This window comes from Eubalaena glacialis, chromosome 14 (genome assembly GCF_028564815.1).
Source record: "Eubalaena glacialis isolate mEubGla1 chromosome 14, mEubGla1.1.hap2.+ XY, whole genome shotgun sequence".
In the NCBI taxonomy this organism is placed as follows: Eukaryota; Metazoa; Chordata; class Mammalia; order Artiodactyla; family Balaenidae; genus Eubalaena; species Eubalaena glacialis.
Window position 1 is genome coordinate 24,944,033 of NC_083729.1, and position 19,931 is coordinate 24,963,963.

The 19,931-nt window shown below is 46.9% G+C and overlaps 1 protein-coding gene across 1 annotated transcript in view; it reads right to left on the reverse strand.

Moving 5' to 3' along the window:
• Positions 1-284: 284 nt before the first annotated feature.
• CAPN13 (calpain 13) overlaps positions 285-19,931 on the reverse strand; it is a 66,880-nt gene continuing 47,233 nt past the window's right edge. The window contains 6 exon segments of the mRNA XM_061210872.1: positions 285-416; positions 10,336-10,458; positions 13,209-13,264; positions 14,560-14,688; positions 16,402-16,477; positions 18,495-18,563. Coding sequence (XP_061066855.1) covers positions 285-416; positions 10,336-10,458; positions 13,209-13,264; positions 14,560-14,688; positions 16,402-16,477; positions 18,495-18,563 — 585 coding nt within the window.

Here is a 19,931-nt window from a genome sequence, read left to right on the forward strand (position 1 = left end):
ACCCTCCCCGCCAGTTTTCCATCTCAATCCGCTTGTTGTTTCCTTTCCCCCCATTCTTCTCTTTCCCCTGTGCTGACTATTGTCTGTTGGCACCTGACACTCTTTATACCCACTTTTCTATACCCTCTCCCATTTGGCAGGGGCTGGAAGCCTGAGAACTACCTTTAGAAGAGTCCCAGATATATTTTAAGTCCCACCAGTGAGATGCACTTATGATCTGAAAGGCAGCAGAGAGGCAGAGCCTTATTATTCTGCCTCTGGCAGGGTGGGCAGACATGTGGGCTTCAGCAGATGTGAGGTTTTGTCCTGCAAGTCACCTGCTTAGGCCTGCAGGCAGCTGTGACCGTTTCTGGCTGCTCCCTGTCGTATCTGGCGAGGGCGGCGGCGCCGGCAGCAGCTTCTTGGTTCTCTGAAAGCTAGTGGTGAACCTGGGAGTTGGTCGTGATTGTGTCTGGCCTGTGCTCCTCCAGCCAATCCAACAACTTTGTGAGCAACTCACTCCCTGTGTTAAATACGTCCTTTTTGATATACCTTGAGTGGTTCCTATTTTCTTGCCTGATGCTGCCTGATATACTCTCCGTTCTTCCCTTCCACTTAACCTTTTCTTCTATTCCACACTCTCTGCCCTTTCCCTATTCCCAGCCCTTCCCCCTAACTAGCTATTATATGAAACTGAAAGTTTTAAATGTTTAGATTTGGATAAGTTACATTATCTCCATTCTTAATTTTAAACATAGGTGAGTTGAACATTTTTTGAGGTTGGAAAACCCCTCGTTGAACTGAGTTGGCTATATCTGAGGTCCTCCTGGATTCTGTCCTAGTGGGTCAGGGCCCTTGATGGAGCACAGGGGATGGGGGAGGGAAGAGGGAAAGCACAGGCATGACATGTGCTGCACTGTTCCACTGTAATCCTGCCTCTGTCCCCATTGGGCCTGGAGGTGGCAAGAACCAAGGAACCTATTTCTGTTCTAGGGAGAAGCAAGACTGATGTCACCCCAAACCACTGGGTTTGCATGTAGAACTGCTCTCTGGGCCTGGGTTTTCCCGGTGTGTGTGTTTGTGTACACATGTGCACTTTCAGATGTCCACTCTCACCAGGGTAACCTCCAGCTCTGGGGAAGCAGGCCTGTCCTTTGTGTTCCTCCACTTGGGGGCTGCCTAGGCCCAGCTGCTGCAGAGGGCACAGTCACTGAGTCAGGGGACTTGGGTTTCAATGCATGTGGCTGGAGCAGTAAAGTGTGCAGGTGTGTTGGACTTTCTACCTGGAGGTACAGGTGAAGGTCATCTCTGAGTCCTGCCAAAGCAGCCCATTCATTTTTTTGAGCTGTCCATTTTTTTTTTTTTTTTTTTTAAACTTTAGGTTTATTTATTTATTTATTTATTTATGGCTGTGTTGGGTCTTCGTTTCTGTGCGAGGGCTTTCTCTAGTTGCGGCAAGTGGGGGCCACTCTTCATCACGGTGCGCGGGCCTCTCACTATCGCGGCCTCTCTTGTTGTGGAGCACAGGCTCCAGATGCGCAGGCTCAGTAATTGTGGCTCACGGGCCTAGTTGCTCCGCGGCATGTGGGATCTTCCCAGACCAGGGCTCGAACCCGTGTTCCCTGCATTGGCAGGCAGATTCTCAACCACTGCGCCACCAGGGAAGCCCTGAGCTGTCCATTTTTTAAAGCAGAGTCTGTGTTGACCAGTCAGGACCAGTGTTTTGCATGCAGAAAATCTTACGTAAGAGGGCAGTCTGATAGCCCAGGACTTGGGGTCTTCAGGCATTAGCTCTGTCTACCTTTGAAGTCCATGCTGATAACCATGGCCATCTATCCTGGTTAGCCAATCACAGGGCCAGGAGGCCCAATGACGTGGCCCAAGCTATGCTGTGTGTCTGACCCTGCTATGCTACTGAAATGATTGCAAACACTTTGCAGCAGTTCCTGTGAGAGGCAGGTTAGTTGGCCGTGTTTGTTCCTTGTAGCAGGATGCATCCATCTCCAAATGCTAACTTAGTACCTGAGTGTGGGCGTTTGCATGATGGCGCACCCCTGACCATGCTATCAACCTTCTGATGGTTTCTTCTCAGAAAGGTCACACTCTGGCAGTTTCTTGCCCTCCTGTTCTCTTGACACACACATTTGCTAGGATTCCCTCACTGGAGAGATGCTTCTAGGAATGAGTTCTCAAATGTCAGTTGTCCTAAGTGGGGTCTGGCCTGGTCACTCTCTGGAAGCTCTTCTATACTCTGGTGGAGCATGATCTTTTAGAGCTATCTGATGACCATTTTACGGATTAGGAGCGAGGGAGGCGTCCACCTTGCTGGCTGGATTTCCCCTTCCCCAAAGGTCTTTTTCATCCAGAACTAAGATCCTATTTGTCACGGAGTTGAAGACCTTTATTTTGCCACCTGACTGTGAAACAGGATTCAGATATCGGAGAGTATGATTAATTCTGCAAACACCCAACGGACCGTTCCCATGTCACGCACAGCACCCTGTGGGTGGGCAGACTGCGAAATGATTGGGTTGATGGGAGGGGAACCGAGATGCAGCTTCTCCCCTGCTTTCCCACGAGGGATCATCTTCTGCTTCATTCTCCAGGGATTCCAGGCTGGGGTTCTGAAGTATTCAGATGATCTGTTCTATGACCTTGGGCTAACCAGAGCTTGACCCAGCTGAGGACCTGGCCCAGGATCCTCGAAGGCAGCTTTGACTATGTTCCAAGCAGGCCAGGCTTTGATGTATCACACCTACGGGGGCAGCACAGCCCAATGGAACAAGAGCCAGACTCTTGAGTGATCACTGGGAATGTGTCCTAGAGAAAGACACAGATGCTCAAATGCAAAAGGTCCAGGGTGAGTAAAGAAGCTTTTCCTTCGAGTGACTACAGAGGCCAGGCCCCATTCCCACAGATGCTGTTCAGGTCCACCAGACAACAGAGGGAGCACTTGCACCACCTACTGGCGAGGCTGGACCAGCTCCATCACACCCATGGCTCCAATGGATGGCAATGTCCCTACTTTATTCTTCAAAATTCCCCAGAGGCACCCTACCCACCTACTCTGCCCTGTCTGAGCACAAACCACAGTCCTTTTAGCACCTGAGTGCCCGCAGCAAAGTGGAGGGGAAGTCAGTTCCTCTGACCCCTTGGACAGGATGGAAGGGCTGAGAAGAGGGGCAGCTAGAATAACTACAGCTCTGTCCTCTGGTCCAGCTGCACTCTGGTCTGCTGGCTGTGGACCCCTGGGGAAGAGTGGCTTTTCTCAAGGGCTTGTCTCTTGGATTCAAGTGATATTCCTGCATAGACAATTTTTTCTACAACTATAATCAAACATCTTTCCTGCCTACCTGGTAAAGAAGCCACCTCAACTCTTCTTCTCTGTCTCCCTCCTCTTCTCTTGAGTCTTAAACTCTTGTCTCTCAGATTATTTGCTAGTTTGCTTATTTATTTTTCATAAAGGTCCAGCCCAAGGTACATAATTAAAAAATTCAAGACATTCATACAAAGCATGAAGAAAAAACAGCAGTCCCCTGCCCCATTCCTATCCAAAATTCCTCTCTCCAAACTCTTTCTTCTGAACTCTTTACTTCTAAATAATATTTTACATGGTTACCCCTTGACTTACCAATTTGAAATGGCTACTGACTCCTCATGATGGAAGATGGGGCTGGGGTGCTCCTAACCCCACTTTCATGCCTGTATCTTCTCTCCCTCCATTCTCTAATATATTATGTCACATTTTTTTGTTAAATCAATACTCAATTTTTATTTTATTCTGCTGAGTGAAGAAAAACTCTAGGTTCATATTTCCTTTCTTCTAGGAAGTCTTTGTTCTTCCAGGAGTTAACAATTACCTCATTTAAAAAATCTGCTTGGTCTATGTCATTATCCTAGTAATTCTTCCAACCCTCCAGCAGAAATTCAAAATCCTTCTGAACACTATTTTCCCCATGATTAAGCGATTAGATAAAACTACTGGTTCCTTTTTTTCCATAGGTCACTTTTCCTGCTCCCTGCTGGGCTTCTGGCTCTCTTGTTCAGCTCTGCAGCTCTGGCCTTTGGACTTCTGTAGTGAGTGAAGGATATAGTGCTGGACGTCCTGTTTCCTGGATTCCAACTCTTTCTCCATCTTCGTTTATGTCCTTGGAGTTTTCATGCTATTGTCCTAGTTGGATACATTTCTCTTTAAAAGCTAGCTCTGGAAAGCTGCACACCCTAGGTGTGAAAGGTGCCTGGTAATCACCAGGTGTATGTTGGCCAAAGGAGGTGGGGAGTTTTCCTAACACCAAAGGCAAATCCAGACTCTCAGCTCTCAGAAAGAATTTCTTTGGTCTGAAGGCTGGAGAGACGGATTTATTAGGATAGAAGCAGACCCACTCTTGTGAAAACTGCTGTTGGTAAATCAGCAGGATCAGGGCCACCGCTGCCCATATTTCATCCTCATGCAGAGTAGGAAGAGGTGGCTCATTCCTCCAGACACTTTATTTATGCATAGTGGGAAATTGTTCTAAACGCTAACTTTGTTAGAATAAGGCACTTTACTGCCATATTGACAGTAGATCAACGTGAATGTAGATGACATCAGCTAGACAAACTCTCAGCAGGGTGTGATTTGCAGTGTACGAAACCTCTAGACTCTGAAATCAGTTAAGATCAACATAGCCTCAAATGTCCAAGGACCACACACCAAAGCACGGAGTATTAGCATTCGTTAAAGTAAGAATTCAGTATTTTTAAACAATTTTAACGTAAACATTGCCCCCAGTGTGACAACCGAAGTGTGTGCTTTGTTCAAAAGAAACAGATATGATGAGAGGGGAGGAAGAGGAGTTGTCTGGTTGGTTTTAAGATCGTAGTTTACTAAGTCAGAGGAGAGCAGATGGGATGAAGATGAGAGAGAGGAACAGAAATGTTCTCACAATGGGAGTATACCCCAGCTTTCCTGGTGAGTCCAAGGGCAGGTAGAAGCTTCCTGTGCACAGTTTGTAGGAAGCAGGCCAGCAGGGGTAGACTGGGGAGGGGCTTCAGCAACCCCAAGTCTCTGGGGAGAAGCTCACATAGCTCATCTGACAAGGCCTTCACTAGTTCCCGTGACTGCTTCCTGGCACGGAGGACCAAATGAGCGAGGCGAGGGAATCCGCCTCTGGATTGAGTGTTGGCCAACAGTGAACCTGGGAGTGATGGGAATCCTGGAAGAAAGTAACTTTGACTTTGTAATAGCAGAGTAAGGGAATGTTGGCCAGAGTTGAAATGTTTCTGGGACTTAGGAAAGCTGATTTCAAAAGAGTGAGAGGATCAATGGGTCAGACAATAGCCTTTATAAAAGAATATAGGTCATGATGTATTGGAGATTATAACAAGATAATGTTAACTATCTGCTCTCCAGTAATCCCAATGGGGAAGAAAACAGAAATAGCTGAAATAGCAGGAAGATGTGGGTTTAAGACAATATTGACAATATTTACAATTTTAACAATATTTACATCCCATTTACAAAAGTTGGGAGGAGAACAAAACAAAGGAAGACACAAACCTGAAAGGACAATTTCTTTCAGTCATTTTGGAAATCGTTACTGAGTGGTTTCTCCACATGCTAAGGAGATAGCAACAAATAAGACATACCTAGGCTTACAGTGTAGCAGGGAATACAGACATCAAGAAAGTAATTAAAAGTGTGCTGACTTAGCAAACTACAAATACAGGGGAACTTCCTCAACTTGACAAATGGTATCTACAAAAACCCCAGAGCGGGACTTCCCTGGAGGTCCAGTGGTTAAGACTCTGCACTTCCACTGCAGGAGGTGCAGGTTCCATCCCTGGTCAGGGAACTAAGATCCCACATGCTGTGTGGTGCGGCCAAAGCAAACAAACAAACAAAAAACAAAACCCACAGCTAACATCATACTTATTGGTGAAAGACTTGGGAGTTTTCTCCCAAGATCAGGAACACAAGAATGTCTGCTTTCTCCACCTCTACTCAGCATTGTATTAGAAGTTCTAGCCAGGACAGTTAGACAAGAAAAGTAAATAAAAGTCATCCAGATTGGAATGGAGAAAATAAAACTATCTCCATTTGCAGATGACATGATTTTATATACATAGAACCTAAGGAATCCCCTAAAAAACTATTAGAACTAAGAAATAAGTTCAGAAAGGTGGCAGAACATACAAAAATCAATTTTACTTCTATACATTAGCAATGAATAAGCTAACAGTGAAATTATGTATAATGGCACCAAATTGAATAAAATGCTTAGGAGTAAATTTAACAAAGGAAGTGCAGGACTTCTACACTGAAAACCACAAAATATTATTGAAAGAAATTAAATAAGATCTAAAAATAATGGAGAGACATCTCATGTTCATGGATCAGAAAATGTTATATTGTGAAGATGGCAATACTTCCCAAATTGATCTACAGATTTATGTGATTGCCATAAAAATCCCAGCTGCCTTTATTTTCTGCAGAGTTTGTCAAGCTGACCCTAAAATTCATATGTAAATGCAAGGAACTCAGTCACCAAAACAATCTTGAGAAAGAAAACCAAGTTGGAAGACTCACACTTCCTGATTTCAAAACATACTACAAAACTATAGTAATCAACAGAGTGTGGTACTGTCAAAAGGACAGACATTAAGATAATGGGATAGAATTTAAAGTTCAGGAATAAATCCTTATATTATGATAAACTGGTTTTTGGAAAGTGTGCCAAAACAACAAAATGGGGCAAATAATAGTCTCTTTAATAAATGGTGCTGGGACAACTGGATATACAGGAAAAGAATGAAGTTGGACCCCTTACATCACACCATACACAAAAATTACCTCAGAATGGATCAAAGACCTAAATGTAAGAGCTAAACTATAAAACTCTTAGGAGAAAAACATAGGAGTAAATATTCATGATCTTGGGTTAGACAATGATTTCTTAGATACAATACCAAAAGTATAAGTGACAAAAGAAAAAATAGATAAGTTGGACTTTATCAAAATTAAAAACTCTTAAAATGGTATCATCAAGAAACTTAAAAGACAACCTGCAGAATGGGAGAAAATTTTTGCAAATCACATATATGATAAGGGACTGGTAACTAGAATATATATATAAAGAACTCTTACAACTCAGAAACAAAATGATAAATAACCCAATTTTAAAAACAGACAAAGGATTTGAACAGACATTTCTCCAAAGAAGATATACAAATGGCCAATAAACAACAAAAAGGTACGCAACATCATGAGCTATCAGGGAACTGCAAATCAAAACCAAAATGAGATATAATGTCATACCCTCTAGGACGGCTATAATAAAAAAGACAATGAAAAGTGTTGGCGAGATGAAGGAAATTGAAGATGATTTAAAGAAATGGAAAGATATCCCATGCTCTTGTATTAGAAGAATTAATATTATTTAAATGACCATACTACCCAAAGCAATCTACAGATTTAATGCAATCCCTATCAAACTACCCAGAACATTTTTCACAGAAGTAGAACAAATCCTAAAATTTATATGAAACCACAGAAGACCCCAAATTGCTAAAGCAATCCTGAGAAAAAAGAATAAAGCTGTAGGTATAACCCTTCCAGACTTTAGACAATACTACAAAGCTACAATAATCAAAACAGCATGGTATTGGCACAAAAACAGACACATAGATCAATGGAACGGAAGAGAGAGCCCAGAAATAAACCCACATACCTATGGTCAATTAACCTATGACAAAGGAGGCAAGAATATACAATGGAGAAAAGACAGGTTCTTCAACAACTAGCACTGGGAAAACTGGACAGCCACATGTAAAACAATGAGATTAGAACATTCGCTCACATAAAACGCCAAGAAGAGAACATAGCCGGAATACTCTTTGACATAAATCGTACGAATATTTTCTTGGATCAGTCTCCTAAGGTAAAAGAAATAAAAGCAAAAATAAATGCTTTTGCACAGCAAAGGAAATGAAAAGATAACCTATGGAATGGAAAAAATATTTGCAAATGATGCGACTGACAAGCAGTTAATATCCAAAATATACAAACAGCTCATATAACTCAATATAAAAAATAGGCAGAAGAACTTCAATAGACATTTTTCTAAACAAGACATACAGATGGCAAATAGGCACATGAAAAGACGCTCAACATTGCTAATTATTAGAGAAATGCAAATCAAAACCACAACGAGGTATCACCTCACACCTGTCATAATGGCTATCATCAAAAAGTCTACAAATAACAAATGTTGGAGAGGATGTGGAGAAAAGGGAACCCTTATACACTGTTGGTGGGAATGTAAATTGGTACAGCCACTATGGAGAACAGTATGGAGGTTCCTCAAAAAACTGAAGATAGAACTATCATATGCTCTAGCAATTCCACTCCTGGGTATTTATCTGGAAAAAATGAAAACTCTAACTCAAAAAGATTCATGCACCACAATGTTCACAGCAGCACTATTTACAATAGCTGAGACATGGAAGCAATCTAAGTGCCCATCAACAGACGACTGGCTTAAGAAGGTGTGGTATAGATACAATGGAATATTACTCAGCCATAAAAAAGAAGGAAATTCTGCCATTTGCAGCCATGTGGATGGACCTAGAGAATATTATGCTTAGCGAAATAAGTCAGACAAAGACAAATACTATATGATATTGCTTATATGTGAAATCTAAAAAATAATATAAATGTATGTATATGCAAAACAGAAACAGACTCACAGACATAGGGTCTGTGGTTACAAATTTGTGGTTACCAAAGGGAAGCAGGAAGTGGGGAGGGACAAATTAGGGGTCTGGGATTAACAGATAAAAACTACTATATACAAAATAGATAAGCAACAAGGATACACTGTATAGTACAAGGAATTATACCCATTATCTTGTAATAACCTATAATGGAATATAATCTGCAAAAATACTGAATCACTATGCTGTACACCTGAAACTAACACAGTATTGTAAATCAACTATACTTCAATAAAAAAAGTGTTGGCGATAATGTGGAGAAATTGGAACTCTCATTTACTGTTGGTAGGAATGTAAAGTCATGTAGCTGCTTTGGAAAACAGTTTGGCAGTTGCTCAAAATGTTATACATCAAGTTACCATATGATCCAGCAATTCTATTTCTAAGTATACAAATGAAGTGAAAACATACATCCATGCAAAAACTTGTACACAAACATTCATAGCAGGATTATCTACAATAGTCAAAAAGTAGAATCTACCTAAGTGCCCATCAACTGATGAATGGATGAATAAAATATGGTATACCTACAAAATGAAATATTATTTGGCACTAAAAAGGAATGAAGTACTAATACATGCTACCACCTGGATGAACCTTGAAAATATTATGTTAAGTGAAAGAAGTCAGTCACAAAAGACCACATATTGCATGATTCAAATGATATAAAATGTCCAGAATAGGCAAATCTATAGATTCAGAAGTGGATTAGTGGTCACCTAGAACCTAAGGGATGAGGCAAAAATAGGACTTAACTGCTAATGGGCATGGAGTTTCTTTTTGTGGTAATGAAAAATGTTCTAAACTTACATTGTAGTGATGGTTGCCAAGCTCTGTGACTATACTGAAAACCACTGAGCTGTGTACCTTAAATGGGTAAACTGTATGCTACGTGAATTATATTTCAATAAGACTCTACAAAAAAAAAGGAAGGAGTGAGCAACAGCAACAAAACAGTGTTTTGAATGTTATGATTGGGGAGGTGGTTTACATGAATAAATACCATGGAAACCCAATGGGGCCAAGACATGAAGGATCAAGAATGAGGTAACTAACCCAGGGCTGGGCAGACAGTAAAGGCAAAGGGCAAGGTTGGGAAAAGAATGAAACACTGAAGGAAATAAAAATATCTGATAAGGGGTTAATATCCAAAATATATAAAGAACTCATATGACTCAATAGAAAAAAAACCCAATCTGATTTAAAAATGGGCAGAGGATCTGAATAGACATTTTTCCAAAGAAGACATACAGATGGCCAACAGGTACATGAAAAGGTGCTCAACATCACTAATCATCAGGGAAACGCAAATCAAAACCACAATGAGGTATCACCTCACACCTGGTAGAATGAGTATCATCAAAAAGACAAGTGTTGGTGAGGAAGTGGAGAAAGGGAACCTTTGTGCACTGTTGGTGGGAATGTAAATTGGTACAGCCACTATGGCAAACTGTATGGAGTTTCCTTAAAAAATCTGTAATAGGCTCTGGGTGTCCACTCTCCACAGGACACCAAACCAACTCGGACACACCCACCACTGGAGTGGGCACAGCATGCCACCTTTTACTTGTGTCAAGGAAGATTGTGAGATGTGGGTCTTGCCCTCAGAGGAGGGCCTCCCATGACCATCTGCCTGCACACTGTCTGCTGACTGCCCAGCTGGTGATGTCCTTCTGCCTTGAAGTCTCGCTCAGTCCATCCAAAGTACTCCATGTGAACGGTGACCTAATCAAGAGCCCACAACATTGGATAACAACTCCTAATCATTCTGGACTCAGCTCCTAGGCTGTCTCCTAGAGAGACATCACAACTTCCAGGCCAACTTAGTTGTACCATCATTTTTGCGTGAACTTCTGTGTTAGCCTTCACTACAGAGTATTGCAATTGATCTATTATATTCAGTATTTATATTTCTGTCTCTTTCACTCCATAGCAAGACCCTCCAGGGCAATGACCGAGTTTGATTTCCCTAAAGACCTGTATGTTCAGCTGTCTATGGGAGATCTCCATATGGGTGTTCCACAAGCACATCACCATATCCAAAGCTGAACTCATCTGAAGAACCCCCCTTAGTGTCCATACAGCACCCAAGCCTCTTTCATTGCATCTTGTATATTAGAGTGTAGTTTCCTGTTATAAGACTATCTCTCCCACTAGACAGTGAGGAACTGAGGGCAGAAACCATGTGAATTTTATTTATCTCTGTATCCCTGGAGCCCAGCACAGTGCCTCTCATATAGGTGTTATTCAATAAATGGTCACTTAATAGAAAAAAAATTAATAATAGAACTATCATATGATCCAACAATTCTACTTCTGGGTATTTATCCAAAGAAAATAAAAACACTAACTCGGAAAGACACAGACACCTTCCTGTTCATTGCCGCATTATTTACAGTAGCCAAGACATAGAAACAACCTACTGATACATGTCCATCAATAGACGAATGGATAAAGAAAATGTGGTATACATATATACATACAGAATATTATTCAGCCATAAAAAAGAAGAAAGTCCTGCCATTAGTGACAACATGGATGAACCTTGAGGGTATTATGCTAAGTGAAATAAGTCAGAGAGAGATAAATACTGTATGATTTCACTTACATGTGGAATCTAATACCAAAACTGAATTCATAGATACAGAGAACAAAGTGGTTGCCACTGGTGGGAGGTAAGGGGGTTGGTCAAAATGGTTGAAGGGGTCCAAAGGTGCAAACTTCCAGTTATAAGATACAGAGGTTTTGGGGCTGTTAACATACAGCATGGTGACTATACTGTGTTGTAGATTTGAAAGATGCTAAGAGAGTAGATTGTAAAAGTTCTCATCACAAGAAAAAAAAATTGTAACTATGTGAGGTGATAACCAAACTTGTCATGGTAATCGTTTCACAATACATACATACATCAAAGCATTATGTGGTACGCCTAAAATCAACACAGTGTTAAATGTCAATTATATCTCAATAAAAAGAAATTTTAAAAAAGAATTCTAAATCCCTCCCTCATAACCTCCAGGCCACACTCTTTCATGGATGCCCCTTGTTCTACATGACTTGGATGAAATCTGCAGCATTGGCCTTGAAACTCATGGGCCAAGCAGCTGAGCCTTGGCTCACATAGAGAAGGGCTCTGTAATCTCTGGGGAGGCTGCCCCCAGGGAGACAGTCTTGTGTGCAGTTCCTGGAGGGGAAGATGCATTGTGCCCCTGGGAGGAAATGATTCTAAAGCTGCATCGTCTTATCTGGGCTCTGGGGTCTGCTCTCCTCCTGGCTTCTCACAGGTTCATCCAGTGAGAAATAAGCATCCTCGTTACAACCCAACTTTAAACTAGTTAGCTTAACACAGAGCAGGGCAAATGGTACCCTCTTCCCTTGAAAGATCTCAGTCTAGTCTCATCAACCTTTTCCAGCTAATTCCAACCCAAGCAGGAGGTCTCGGCCCTCTATTACAGCATATCTTCCGCTGCTCCCTGAATAGCCGGGCACTGAGAGGGACAGCTGAGGTCAACCAGCTGGCTGGGCCAGGAGGCTCTTTCTAAAAACTCACTGGGAGTAAGTTTAATGTACAGTGAGCTCATGGGGCTTCCCTGGTGGCACAGTGGTGAGGAATCCACCTGCCAATGCAGGGGACACGGGTTCAAGCCCTGGTCTGGGAAGATCCCACATGCTGCGGAGCAACTAAGCCCGTGCGCCACAACTACTGAGCCTGCGCTCTAGAACCCGCAAGCCACAACTACTGAGCCCGCACGCCTAGAGCCCGTGCTCTGCAGCAAGAGAAGCCACCGCAATGAAAAGCCGACGCACCACAACGAAGACCCAACGCAGCCAAAAATAAATAAATAAAATAAATAAATTTAAAAAACCAGTGAGCTCCGCAGGTGTTCCTTAGTTCCCTCTTGGATTTATGACTCCCACACAATCCTCTGCTTTATTAAGCTATTGGAAAAAATAAAATCTGGGGGCTTACCTGGTGGCGCAGTGGTTGAGAGTCTGCCTGCCGATGCAGGGGACACGGGTTCGAGCCCTGGTCTGGGAGGATCCCACATGCCACGGAGCAACTGGGCCCGTGAGCCACAACTACTGAGCCTGCGCGTCTGGAGCCTGTGCTCCACAACAAGAGAGTCCGCGACAGTGAGAGGCCTGCGCACCGCGATGAAGAGTGGCCCCCGCTCGCCGCAACTAGAGAAAGCCCTCGCACAGAAACGAAGACCCAACACAGCCAAAAATAAATAAATAAAAAATTAAAAAAATAAAATAAAATAAAATAAAATAAAATCTGTCTGCCAGGATCCTAAAGCAGCCTTGGCAGCCAGCAATATATAAAGGCAGTAATTGGAGGCAGGGGGGCCGGCAGCTTGGCTGGTCTTTGACAGACTGTTCAATAACTTTAGGGAGAGAAATGCCCCCTGGAATCAGGTGAGGAGAGGTAGCCTGGGGTTGTGCCCTGTCTCTGGGAGGGGAAGGTACCTCACCTCCATTTCTGTCAGGTAGAGTCCTTTTCCATCCTCGGAGAGGTTCTGGAACGCTTCTAGGGTAAAGAGGAGGAGAAGAATCAGGACAGGCCTGGGCCCACGTGCGATGAAAGCCAACGTGGTGATTCTGTGCGAAGCCCTGGAGTGTGCTCGGCCTCCCCTCCATTTCTCTTTCCAGCCAAACTCTACACCCGTGGGACAGCTTAGGCTCAGCCCCCAAAACAGCCCCCTGACTGCTCTGCCCCACACGCCCCTGGCCCCTGCAGCTTCCTTGCACTTCGTACTCTCCACACTTGGCTGTGGAGATGCAGGGGTTTGTTTTAGCAGGTATCTCGGGGCACCTCCCTTGTCCAGCTGCGAATTCTCTGGAGCAAGCTTGTGCCTCTGGCTTCTCCTTTACCCTCCCGGCGTTCTGCTCTCTCCACCTTGTTAACTGCCTGCCTCAGAGCTGTGGGGTTAGTGCCACATGGCAGGGGCGGCGCAAGGATGTGAGCGGAGGCCAGATCCCACTTTGACCTCAACCACAACAGCTCCATTTGGAGCTATATTGTGGCTTGGGGTTTCACGTGAAATGTCATTTAAAACAAAGGGGTGTGCTGCTAAAAAGTGTCAAAACCTCTGGCCTACATCGCTGGATTTCTGAGGCCTTGGGGGGGACCTCCTGCTCCCACCTACTCGCTGTCTGTGCAACACTTCAGCAGCGATCAAACCATTTGTTGCATGACTAAAGAATAGGTTTAGGGCTTCCCTGGTGGCGCAGTGGTTGAGAATCTGCCTGCCAATGCAGGGGACACGGGTTCGAGCCCTGGTCTGGGAGGATCCCACATGCCGCGGAGCAACTAGGCCCGTGAGCCACAAATACTGAGCCTGCGCGTCTGGAGCCTGTGCTCCGCAGCAAGAGAGGCCGCGATGGTGAGAGGCCCACGCACCGCGATGAACACTGGCCCCCACTTGCCGCAACTAGAGAAAGCCCTCGCACAGAAACGAAGACCCAACACAGCCAAAAATAAATAATTAAAAAAAAAAAAATCACTCTTTAAAAAAAAAAAAAGAATAGGTTTAAACCGTAAATACAATCTGGAGAGGGGCCACAGCGATTTAACCTTGTCCCTGAGAGAGGTGCTAGTAGAGTGATGAGGAAATGAGTGATCTGGGGTGGGGGAATGTCCTGGGGAGAAAAGGGTGCAGAAGGGAGGTTGGGGACTCCAGGCAACTACACCATCACACAGGCTAACGTTGGCTCTGTGCCTTGGGACGAGCCCAGGCCTGGGGCCGGAGCGCATTCCTGGTCCCCTTCTGTGTCCTTTGGTCACTGTGAAGGTCTCCAGGATGGCCCCGGGGTGACACTTACTTGTCACGGCTTCAAGCCGCATCAGGACGCAGACCAGGCTGGGGAAGCTGACCCTGCCTGTGCTGTCGCTATAGCGGAGTCGCATGACACCCAGCCGCTCATTGGTGACGGAGATCCCTGCAAGGAAGTCTGGGACACAGGGGGAGCCAGTGAGCGGGGAGGAGGCCGGGAGTTGGGGTGGTCCTGTCCTCAGAGCAGAGAGCTCAGGTGGTGGCCTCAGGTAGACAGGAGAGAGCTGCCTCACCCTCTTTGAGTCCTGTGATCCTGCATGTCTAGTTGTGAGCTCCAGGGGGGCACTGACCACAGAACCAACAACGGCAGACAGAAAACCAGGGGGGCCTGTGCACCCCGGCGAGCCAGCAGAACACTGTACACCAAACCATCCATCCAGGGGACAAGCCTGGTGGCCTGTGGGCCCCATACAGCCAGAGACATGTTCGGTTTCTCCTGCAGAGCTAATAAAATGTGAATTTGAATGCCTTTAGATAGGGCATGCCTCTGCAGCTTGCATGTTCTCAAATTGCCCCCTCAAATCACATCAGCTCTGTTGCCCCTTTCAATTACCGGACTGGCCCCTGCCAGCTTTTCAGCCAAATTCCAACTATTCTCTTTCTCCCTTTTATTATTCTGGAGTCATTAGTGAGGTTCTCCTTTAAAGGTTTCACCTTTCACTGGCCATTCAGTGGTTCTCAGAGGGTGATTCCCCAGACCAGGAGCTTTGGCCTCACTAGGGAACTTGTCAGAAGTGCAAATTCTTGAGCCCCACCCCAGTCCTCCTGAAGCACAAACTTTGGGCAGGCTTTGGGTGAGGCTCCCCAGTCTGCACTTTCACGAGCCCCCGGGGGTCCTGACGCAGGCTCAAGCGTGAGAACCACAGCCCTCAGCTGTGGAAACGAAAGGCGAGGATAGAGGCTGAAGCCGGGGCGGGCGGCAGCTCAGGTTTCTACCTGCTCAGCAGGCTGAGAGCCCCTGGGAGGGAGACCCATGGAGGCTGCCCTTCCAGCAGGCGACCTGCGGGAGCCTGATTTTACATTTTATTCAGGAAGGCGGCAATTTCCTGACTTACCTTTTTTGTGAGCCATTTCCCCCATGGGTACAGTGAGGATAATGATTCCTGTCCTTCCCAAGTTCCAGAGCTGTTGAGACAATCAAATGAGGTGACATGAGTGCAAGTTCTTGCTGAAATATGAAGCATCTGCACCCTGCGGTGTTATTATCATTCTCCCAGGACTGAAAGCTCTTGCCTCCTTGAAGCAGACAGAGGCCATTTGATTTCTCTTAGCCCCAGACCCTCTGTAAAGAGAGCGCATCAGCCCACCTGTGGGTATTTAACCCTGATGGCCCGGATGCTGAGATGGAAGCATCTTCAAGGCAAGCTAGATTTCTGGTAGGGTACCAACCATGCGGGGTCATTTTTACACAATTAGAGCTGTGCTGGGGAGAGAAGGCAGTCAGGAGAATTGACTGGCAGGCGAGACCTCGGGCTGGGGAGGGTGGAGTCTGCGTCTGGAGCCAGGAGGCTCACGGACCCAGTGCAAACCAGGGGAGGGCACAAAGGGGGGAGGGGAGGGGGAGGGGGAGGGGAGGGGAGGGGGAGGGGAGGGGAGGGGGAGGGGAGGGGAGGGGGAGGGGGAGGGGAGGGGAGGGGGAGGGGAGGGGGAGGGGAGGGGGAGGGGGGTCTGCTCTCCCCCCACCCCTGCCCGGCACCTCTCTACCAGCCTTGCCTACAGCATGCTGGGGGCGAGGGCAACACACACACACACACACACACACACACACACACACACACACACACACACACACACCCCCAGTCATCACGGCTCAAAGGGTCGCCTGCTTTACCTGTGTCCTTTATGGCCTTCCACAAATCCAAGCTCGGGAAAACTCCAGAGTTCTTCCGGGAGTTCTGGAAAACACTCTGACATGGGAGAAAAAGCAAGAAGCCCGTGTGAGCCCCAGTGTCCACCTGGAAGAGGATGTCCTGGGTACCTGGGTAGAGGGAGGTCCCGATAAATCTCGTTCCCAGCCCTGGAGGCTGCTTCACTAAAACACGAGTGGGCCCAGCTCAGAGGTCGGCAGGGTGCATAGCTGAGGCCGGGGCGTGGGGAATGGGCTCTGCTTGATAAAGCTGACTGCCTGGCCCTCAACTGCGGGGTGGCGGGTCCCTCTCCCAGGCCCACACCTTCCCCCCGCTCCCCCAACCTGCTCTCCTTCCTCTTCCTCACCTCCTAGACTGGGCTCCTGCCGCCCGCCCCGGGAGGCTTCCTGCTTTCCAGGGAGGTAGAGAGCTCTCTAGAGTTTGCCTAGTGTGGGGTTAATAGCACAGATGTTACAACCAAATCGCTGAGTATAAATCCCAGCTTGACTATTTACCAGCTGTGTAACCTGGGGCAAGTGACCTAACCTTTCTAGGCCTCAGTTTCCCCCTCTGGAGCACAGGGCCAATTACAGTACTTACCTCATAGGTTCGTTGCAAGGAGTAAATGAGCACATCTTTATAAAGTGTTTAGGAGCGTGCCTTGCACGATAGTGAGTGCTGTGTAGGCAGCACGGAAGGCACGTGAGCACTGCGCCTGGGACCAAGCACAGTCGTGGTGTGGAGTCACCTGAACACCCCGATTTTGTACAGGGCGGCTCTCCGTTTGCCCGAGACTTTTCTCCCTCTCCCTAATTCTCACTCTAACCCTCAGGCTCCTCCTGCTTCTCAGGTGAGGACACAGGTGGGTGAGTAACTTGCCTTGAATGAAGCAGGCAAGCACCGCAGGACTGAACCCGGGACTCCTAATGTTGGCCTAGGCTCAGCTGCTGCCCAGGAGCTGTTTTAAAGCAAAATACCCCCAAGCAGGTGTGCAGCTGAGGCAGATCGTGGGAGCTGATTACTGTGAAACAGCGGCTTGACAACTCTTTTCTGGCCTTAGTTGGCTTTTGTGAGTTCAGAGACTTAGCGTGTTCTCAATTAGGTACGGACTCATTCATTCAGTCATGCATTCATTCGGTCATTTGTTCAGCACTCTTGAGTGCCTTCTGTGTGCTGGACACTATGGAAGGCCCTGGGGAAAAGGATGAATATGAGGGATCCCTGTCCTGGAGGACCCTGCAATCTGATGGGAGGACTGTCAGCCATTGCAGTGCCTGGTGAGAAACCAAATGACCCCAATCAGGGATTAGGTGATATAAATAAATAATATGTAAACAGAAAGTGTTTTTATTTTATTGTTGTGGGTTCAAGTGTTAGGAGCTGAAGGGGGACTAACTGGGTCTTAGGGGGGCGGGCAAGGCCCCCAGGAGAGGCCCCGCGGGGAAGGAGTTTTGGGGCTGGACCCGCAGGCTGGGTGGGCATCAGGCAGCCTCTGAGTGCAAGAAGTCTCATAGCTGGGGTCCGATGGCGTGAGTGGGATGAGGGAAAGGGCTTCTCCTGGACCCCAAAGTGGGTCCCAACTCAGAGGATCTTACGTATAGCTGATGAGTTTCAACTCAGAGGATCTCATGTATAGCTGATGAGTTTCGACTTTGTCCTGAGAACAACAGTGGGGCCACACTGAGGCCACAGACCACAACTGTGATTCTGATGTGTGTTTTGGCAGATGGAGGGGAAGGGGATGGGGTGAACGAGCGGCCTAGGGGATGCTGCAGTGGGCCCGGGGGGAAATGAGGAGCGCAGTGCTAGCTGGCAGTTTTAGCTACAGTCACTGTGACCCGTTTCTCCTCCAGCCTCCTAGAGCCGTCCTCAGCCTGCCACCTGACCGGGCCTCGCCTCGTACCTTCTAGTGGTGCGTGTACAGCTCCCCAAGCAAAACAGGGGCCCTCCTTGAGGGTGGGGGTGAGGTTCCTCTTCTTTCACAGCCCTCAACCCTGGTGTAGGATCGGGCTACCCAGTAAACATATGCTAAACCAGACAGAATAAGAGTGCTCGTCAAAAGGGAACACGCAGGTACCGGGCAGTGAACAAGAAGGCTCCACAGCCTTGAAAACTCCTCTTGGTCAAGCCTCCCGTTCACCTTCAGCTGGTGGGGAGTTGAGAGTCAAGCAGTCCTTCGTGCAGTGAGCAGAGCAGCTCCACCCACCAACGAGTAACACAGTCAGTCCAGCGGCACCTGGATGTGGCCCTACACCAGCTGGCTCTCGCTGCATCTGAAAGGGACCTGGCTTAGATTTATTTCACAGGGAAAACAATCAATTGGAAGGAGAAGGCAGCCCTGAGAAAGGAGAGCCAACATCACTTGCGCCCAGGGGAAGAGAGCGAGCCCCAAACACAGCCTTCACCAGTTGGGGTGGGGCCCCTGGCAGGGGGGAGTGGGGAGCAGCTGAGGGGAGGAGAGCGCCTTGCAACTCCGGAGGCAGCATGAGAGGTGAGTGCACCCGCTCAGTGTGCGCCAGTGGATGCACCGCGTTCTCTGTATTCAAGTCAGCCCTGGTCACTCCATACGATGGGTTTAATGACAACTAGTGAAAAGAACGGATCTCTGAGGAACTGGAGGGGAGCTGGTGGGTGAGCAAGAGGAAGGGTAGAAAAGACCTGTCTGCTTTGCAGGGGTCCTGCAGACATGACCTCCCCTAGGGTTGCCTGCCCCAGGATGTGGGGCTGCCGAGGGCCATCGGACTCATCCGCAGGGATGAGCAGTGTCTCTGGGTGATTCCAAGCCACAGCCAGCAGAGACAGGGCCTGACTGATGATTTCATCAGGAAGGCCTCTTGTTTGACAATGGCTGGCTTCACATCCCCAGTCGAGACTTGTTAAGAGTGAAAGAGCCAGGGGATCTGTGTCACCCCAGGGAGACAGTGCACACCCGAGGGAAGAGCTGCAAGGCAGCACCTGGGGGATACGCCCATGAAGAGCCAGAGGGGAGATGGGGCGGGCAGGGGAGAAACGGATCAGGGGAGAGTGGAAGTCAGGACGGGAGGCAGGAGACCTGGGGTTGGGTTCCAGCCCTGCCACTTGTGGCCACGGAACGTGGGCAAGTCACTGCACTGTCCCAGCCCAGTCTCTGCACTGTCCCAGCCCAGTCTCATCTGCAACTGCAGCACAATAGTAATAATGGGGTGTAACTGCCGTGCAGACCGAAGAGTTTTCTACAAGCGTTGGTGGTTGTTATCTTTATTGAATTGGGGGCTTGTTGAGCAAGGAATAAATAGTGAGGACTCCTCCAGTGGTAAGGAGAGGGGTGTAAGGAAGATAGTTCCCATTGGTGCTACAAGGAGGCAGTGAAGGATAATGTTAGAACATAGACTTTGGAGGCTGAAAACTCCAACTTCAAATCCAGGCACAAATTCTGACTAGGTGTGTGATCTGGGTTGAACCCTTGTTTCTTCCATTGTATCATGGGACAATACTTCTTATATCACAGGGGTTATTGCAAGAATTACAAGGAAAA